At 45.7% G+C, this 7,195-nt stretch overlaps 1 protein-coding gene across 1 annotated transcript in view; it reads left to right on the top strand.

Moving 5' to 3' along the window:
• celsr3 (cadherin, EGF LAG seven-pass G-type receptor 3) overlaps positions 1 to 7,195 on the top strand; it is a gene marked incomplete at its 5' end in the record, with an annotated part of 29,026 nt that overhangs the window by 13,868 nt on the left and 7,963 nt on the right. The window contains 7 exons of the mRNA XM_084184351.1: positions 1,665 to 1,806; positions 3,869 to 3,989; positions 5,113 to 5,296; positions 5,556 to 5,657; positions 5,924 to 6,018; positions 6,139 to 6,348; positions 6,825 to 7,008. Of these exons, the coding sequence (XP_084040477.1) occupies positions 1,665 to 1,806; positions 3,869 to 3,989; positions 5,113 to 5,296; positions 5,556 to 5,657; positions 5,924 to 6,018; positions 6,139 to 6,348; positions 6,825 to 7,008 (1,038 nt within the window). The remainder of the gene's footprint in view (positions 1 to 1,664; positions 1,807 to 3,868; positions 3,990 to 5,112; positions 5,297 to 5,555; positions 5,658 to 5,923; positions 6,019 to 6,138; positions 6,349 to 6,824; positions 7,009 to 7,195) is intronic.

The following is a 7,195-nucleotide window of genomic DNA, read 5'->3' as shown; positions in this document are numbered from 1 at the left end:
CCTGTGTTTCCTCCCCTGCCCGCCCCACAGCCGTTGTAGTGATGATTGGGAACGCCACACCTGTCTGTGCGAACCAGGTAAGATACTGCAAGAGAGAGAATGTGTTTGTATGTTTGCGAGCGAGCGAGCGTGAAAGGATCTAATTTAATTCCTCTGTCGGCAAATTATACAAAACTATAAAGTGAGACGGCTTAAAAGAGAAAGAACATTTGAGAGAAGGTGTGATGAAGAACAAGAGAGGGAGAGAGTGAGAGAGGAAGCAATGAGCGCCGTGGGGGGGGGGAGGAAATGGAGAGGCTCAGACATCCCTTCAGTACCATCTAACACAAACACCTCTCCCTATTAGCACAGTGTAGCAGCGCTTCATTACCACGGCGATGGCTTTCATTAGCACAATGAGCATTAAGTATAGAACAGGCCAATAAGTGTCAGGGGGAGACGAATCAAAGTTTCATAATGCCACACAGAAGTGCTCTGAATAATTCCCTCTCATCTTTGGCTGTGAGTATGCCAGTACAAAGGCAGTACAGTGGCACTGCGCCGCCCGTTGAATTAGCTTAATGGCTCTCTCCCGCACAGGAGAACATTTACAGCACTGTTCACAGACTATATACTGTACAGGCACACACACACACACACACACATACAGGGCACTGCACGACAGCGCACTGACACAAGGACATCTGCTGTCAGTGTGCTGCTGTGAGGCGGTTAGTGTGTGTGTGTGTGTGTGTTTGTGTGTGAATGTATGTGTGTGTATTTGCCTGTTTGGGTATGCACAGGATAAATAGGTGCAATAAACATTTGTTTATTTTGATAGATTGCAGTTGTATCGACCCAGAGATGGCTAGGGGGAAAAGCTACACCACTCCATAATCAGAGAATATATGTTAATAATTTCCCAAAATGTAGGATTTAAGACTCCAGTAGATTGTCAGCACAAGGATAGTGTAATTGAGTACATTTCTATGCAGTCAAGGCCAACATCTCTGTTTTTGTCAGTTTCCTGATATCCTTATATGGTGAATTCAAGGACATTGTGTAATAGGCGTAGGATTTTTTGTGAGGCCCTTTTTTAAGAGCTGTTCACAGAAAGAGGTTCACAGCTCACAGCACTCACCTGGTTCTATAGGGAGATTCTTTTCAACTGGGTTCTCTGGTAAAAATGATGTGAGAAGAGCTCTATTAGGAAACTGTGGTTTTATATGGAGTTCTTTGATGCACTGATATCGTAAAGGATACAGTATCAGTGCATAGAAAACAAACAGCAAAACACCATAGAGCCCTACACATTCTGTAGGTTTCTTTAGTTAGGGCTATGTTCTTGAAAGTCTATGTATCTTTTGTGTGAAAGCTTTTTTTGTGTGTAGTATGCATAAATACTTTTGCTCTTGTTTTAGGCTTAAATGGTCCTTTTCAAAGGACTGCTTTTTATATTAAGGTGTGCGTGTGTTCTAGGTTTCTAACGCCTGTGTGTGTGTTCCCATGGTAATGACTATGTGCGTGTTCCTGTGGTAACGCCTGTGTGTGTTCCCATGGTAATGACTATGAGTGTTCCCATGGTAACGTTTATGTGTGTGTTCCCATAGTAACGACTATGTGTGTGTTCGCATGGTAACACCTGTGTGTGTGTTCCCATTGTAACGACTATGTGTGTGTTGTAGGTTTCTATGGTAAGGGCTGCAAAGACGCGTGCCAGCTGAACCCGTGTGAGAACAATGCCCAGTGCCACAGGAAGCCCAGCTCATCCCACGGATACATCTGTGACTGTGGAGACAACCACTACGGACAGTACTGTCAGCACAGGTCAGTCTGTCAACCATACATTAACTATAGATCAACCATACTACATCAACTATTCATCAACTATAGAACAACTATAGATTATCTATAGATCAACCACTACGGCCAGTACTGTCAGCACAGGTCAGTGAGTCAACTATACATCAACTTTAAATCAACTAGCTATTAACATAATATTATACATCTGTGACTGTGAGGACTTTAGATGACTGAACCCCGGCAATATGACTGAATCCCAAATGTCTCTGTGTGTTTATAATGTTAGTAACGGTACACCACAGCAGTGCCCGAGGCTGAAGCAGGGTGGAGACAGCAGGGCAGCAGTGTTCCAGTGCTCTGCTCTGTCTATCTGTCAAAGTGGCTTTTGTTGTCCTTTTTTCCCCACAAATATGCCCTATTCCACAGGAGAGGATAAGAGAAGGCTTACGTTTATCTGTGATGATAAAACACAGTGTATATCTGTGACCCGGGCGTCACCCTGCCCCCATGTGAAATCCCTCCCAGCTTTAGGTCTCAGATCTTTCATCTCCTCTATTCCCTTTGATCTAGATACTGTGATGTACTCTGGCCTATATAGCAGACAGGGAGTGAAACTCAAAGAACTACTACTTTTAAAGGTCCAATGCAGCTGTGTTATCGCAATATCAAATATTTTCTGGGTAACAGTTAAGGGGTGGCAGGTAGCTTAGTGGTTAAGAGCGTTGTGCCAGTAACCGAAAGGTCGCTGGTTCTAATCCCCGAGCCGACTAGGTGAAAAATCTGTCGATGTGCCCTTGAGCAAGGCACTTAACCCTAATTGCTCCTGTAAGTCGCTCTGGATAAGAGCGTCTGCTAAATAATGTAAATGTTAAGTACCTTACTCTGATTGTTTTATGAGCAAAAGAGCAATTTTTCAAACAAGAATTTTGCTAGGACTGTCTGGGAGTGGCCTGAGTGGGGAGGGGAAACTGAAAACGAACTGTTATTGGCAGAGAGGTTTGGAACTCTCTTTCTTATTGGTCTATTAACTAATTTACCGCATGGTGATGTCACCAGGCAGGCCAAAACTCCATCCCACCAAAACAGGCAAAAATTTCAGGTGGTCTTTTCAAACAGCTCTTTCACTGATATAAATGCAACATGCAACAATTTAAACGATTTTACTGAGTTACAGTTCATATAAGGAAATCAGTCAATTTAAATAAATAAATTAGGCCCTAATCTATGGATTTCACATGACTGGGCAGGGGCGCAGCCATGGGTCGGCCTGGGAGGGCATAGGCCCATCCACTGGGGAGCCAGGCCCAGCCAATCAGAATTAGTTTTTCCCCACAAAAGGGCATTATTACAGACAGAAATACTCCTCAGTTTCATCAGCTGTCCGGGTGGCTGGTCTCAGACGATCCCGCAGGTGAAGAAGCCGGATGTGCAGGTCATGGGCTGGCATGGTTACACGTGGTCTGCGGTTGTGAGACCGGTTAGACGTCCTGCCAAATTCTCTAAATCGACATTGGTAGAGAAATTAACATTACATTCTCTGACAACAGCTCTGGTGGACATTCCTGCAGTCAGTATACCAATTGCACGCTCCCTCAAAACTTGAGACATCTGTGGCATTGTGTTGTGTGACAAAACTTTACATTTAGAGTGACCTTTTATTGTCCCCAGCACAAGGTGCACATGTGTAATGATCATGCTGTTAAATCAGCTCCTTGATATGCCACACCTGTCAGGTGGATGGATTATCGTGGCAAAGGAGAAATGCTCACTAACAGAGATGTAAACAAATTTGTGCACAACATTTTGAGAAATAATCTTTCTGTGCATATGGAAAATTTCTGCGATCTTTTATTTCAGCTCATGAAACATGGGACCAACACATTACATGTTGCGTTTATATTTTTGTTCAGTATATATATAAAACACAGGAAAATCAAATTTTTGACTGCATTGGGTCTTTAACATGTGTGTCTGTGTGTGTGCGTGTGTGTGTTTCACTGTGTGTTTGTGTGTTTCACTGTGTGTGTGTGTGTGTGTGTGTGTGTGTGTGTGTGTGTGCGTGTGCGTGTGTGCGGTGTGTGTGTAGGATTGACCACCAATGTCCACGTGGTTGGTGGGGCTCTCCAACATGTGGGCCCTGCCACTGTGATGCCAGTAAAGGATTCGACCCCGACTGCAACAAGACCAGCGGCCAGTGTCACTGCAAGGTGACTTGCCTGCCACGACACACACACTCGCTCATATCAGCAGTAAATACTCTTACTGATAATCAACTCATATTTTAACCCCAGGCACTGATCCATGCTCTTACATACCTCAGCAGACCTATGATCACCCTTACCTACCGATTTCTAATCAACTCATAACTGTAACCCCAGCCTAACCCGTAATCCCTGTTTGTGACCTTAATCCCTAATCCTTGAAACTGATCCTAGCTCTAACCTGACACTGCTGTCAAAAAAGCATTATTTTAAGAGGCATTATCAGCAGCTTCATCTTGTTAATCTGAACACCCCCCATTATCCTTTAACACTCTTAACGCCAACAGACACCCCCTTATTCGTCATACCCCCCTCCACACTGTGACCCCATCTTAAATACTTTTTCAAGAACAGTACAGAAGCATGTATCATTGACTTTCAGTAGCACCGTTTATTTAACTGTAGTTTTCCATGTGTTTTCCTTGCTTCTGGGTCTGTTTTCTCACATAGAGTATTGTAATTCAAATGTTGAATTGCTCTTTTACGAGATTTTACGTGCTATGTGCTGGTTTTTGGAAATGCTCACCGGACAATATTTTTGTCTGTCTATTTTGTGTTTGTCTGTCCACGTCTCTGTATGTCTCTCTGAATCCATCTCTTTTCTGTGTGTGTTTGTCTGTTGACATGTTCTTCACTCTCTTTTTTTCATATAAATGTGTATGTATGTTTGTGCGTTTCTGTGTTTGTCTGTCTGTGCATCTATGTAAATGTGTATGTAAATGTTGATGTGTATGTAAATGTTGATGTTGATGTAAATGTCTATGTATATGTTTATGCCTGTATATGTTTGTGACTTTGCTATGTATGTCCTTTCTGTCTGTTTGGATGTGCTTGTCTTTGGTCTGAATGTGTATGCATCTGTTTATGTATGTCTAAATGTGTCTGGGTGTCTGTCTGTGTGTCTGTCTGTCTGTCTGTCTGTCTGTCTGTCTGTCTGTGTCTATCTCTTTGCGTGCGTGTGTGTGTGTGTCTCTGTCTGTCTGTGTGTGTGTGTGTGTCTGTGTGGGTGTGTGTGTGTGTGTGTGTGTGTCTGTCTCTCTGTGTGTATATATCCGTGTGTGTGTACCAGGAGTTCCACTACCACCCGCGGGGCAGTGACTCCTGCCTGCCGTGTGACTGCTACCCTGTGGGCTCCTTCTCCCGGTCATGTGAACCAGAGAGTGGCCAGTGCCAGTGTCGGGCTGGCGTGATTGGTCGACAGTGCAACATGTGCGACAACCCCTTTGCTGAGGTCACACAGACGGGCTGCGAAGGTAAGACAGAGGGATTCCTCTCCTCCTACCTGTGATCTTCTCTTTGTCTCTTCCTCCCACGTCTTCTCTCTCATCTTCTCTGTGCTTCCTGGTTCTCTGGTTCCCTTATTCTCTCAAAAACCTATCTCTCTCTTGTCAAACCTCTCTCCTCTCAAACTAGTATGGCGTTCTCATTGCATTTAAGTACCGTTTTTTTTACTTCTAAGTGATATTGAGTATACTAACACTCTGTTTGCCCATTTTTCTCTCTCTGTGTTAGTCATCTATGACGGCTGTCCTAAGACCATCACCCTGGGGATCTGGTGGCCCAGGACTAAGTTCAACCTGCCAGCAGCCGTACCTTGTCCTAAAGGATCTGTGGGTTAGTCCCTCAACATTCTCCACATTCACTGTAGTTAAGTGGATGTCTGTAGATAGTATAATTCCTGAGTCTTCCAAAGAAGGAAAGATGATAGCAGCTCCCATTAAGACTCAGGATCTATAATGGCTATTCCCAGTTAAACACCCCTTTGAAACCTAGTATAGTATCTGTGTTTGAATGTATCCCCCTGTGTTGGTTTTTAGTGTTGTGGATGTGTTATAAAGGTATTAGTATGTATAGTATCTGATGGTGTCTGTTCTCTCCAGGTGCTGCTGTCAGACACTGTGACGTGGAGAGGGGCTGGCTGGAGCCAGATCTCTACAACTGTACCTCTCCTCCCTTTGTGGAGCTCAATGCAGCGGTAAAAATACTCTGCTACCCCATTGCTCATACTGATCAGAACTGTAAAGACTGAAATGGTGTATAATAAAGTGTGTGTGTGTGTGTGTGTGTGTGTGTGTGTGTGTGTGTGTGTGTGTAGCTGGAGTCAGTGGAGCGGAACGAGACAGAGCTCAGCACCATCATCGAGAAGAAACTGGCCCACCAGCTCCGTGATGTCACGGAAGCAACACCCCGTCTCTACGGCAATGACCTTCAGATTGCAGAGCGGCTACTGTCCCGCCTGTTGACCTTTGAGAGTCTGCAGACGGGCTTCGGCCTGACCGCCACCCAGGACGCACACTTCAACGAGGTGAGGGTTGCCCGGCAACACGCTCGTAACACATGTCAGTCGAGTTTGGAAAATGTAGTCACCGTTTTATTAGATTGTGTGTGTGTGTGTGTGTGTGTGTGTGAATGAACTGAATCTGATCTTGGCTTTGATCTCATCTCATGTGATGTGTCTCCACCTCACTAACTGTGACATTAACATCTGCTTTGCCTTTTGTCTCTGTGCTCCCTTTACCTCAAACTCCCCTCCCTCCCTCCCTCCCTCCCTCCCTCCCTCCCTCCCTCCCTCCCTCCCTCCCTCCCTCCCTCCCTCCCTCCTCTCTCCTGCCGGCTCATGCTTTTGATCTACCTTCTGCTACCTGTTTCAATCTCTCTTCTTCTCTCTCTCCCTCCACCTCTCCTCTCCTCCCCTCCCCTCTCCCTCTCCCTCTCCCTCTCCCTCTCCCTCTCCCTCTCCCTCTCCCTCTCCCTCTCCCTCTCCCCCTGCTCTGTCTCCAGAATGTTCTGCGGGGCTGCAGTGCGGTGCTGGGTCCCGGCAGTGCAGGGTTATGGCGGGCCCAGAGCCAGGTCCAGGGAGGGGCAGGGGGGCTGGCTGACCTGCTGGAGCAGTATGCCCAGACCCTGGCCCAGAACATGAAGCTAACCTACCTGAACCCAGTGGCCCTGGTCGCCCCCAACATCGGTGAGTCACTGCCCCCATGGAATAAAAGGCTGCTCTCTTTCCCTTTTTATGTGGTGTGCTCAGTACATTGTGTCAAGTAAGGTCTGACTCTTTGTATTGAGTGGTTGTTCCTGGTTTATTTCAAGGTCAAGTAGTCCATGCAAGTGTGAAGGCCGGCTAGTCTATTTTCTGTGTAAAAAAGAAAGCG

The sequence above is a fragment of the Coregonus lavaretus genome, assembly GCF_964263955.1.
Source record: "Coregonus lavaretus genome assembly, chromosome: 20".
In the NCBI taxonomy this organism is placed as follows: Eukaryota; Metazoa; Chordata; class Actinopteri; order Salmoniformes; family Salmonidae; genus Coregonus; species Coregonus lavaretus.
This window is presented reverse-complemented; position numbering and strand designations above follow the sequence as displayed.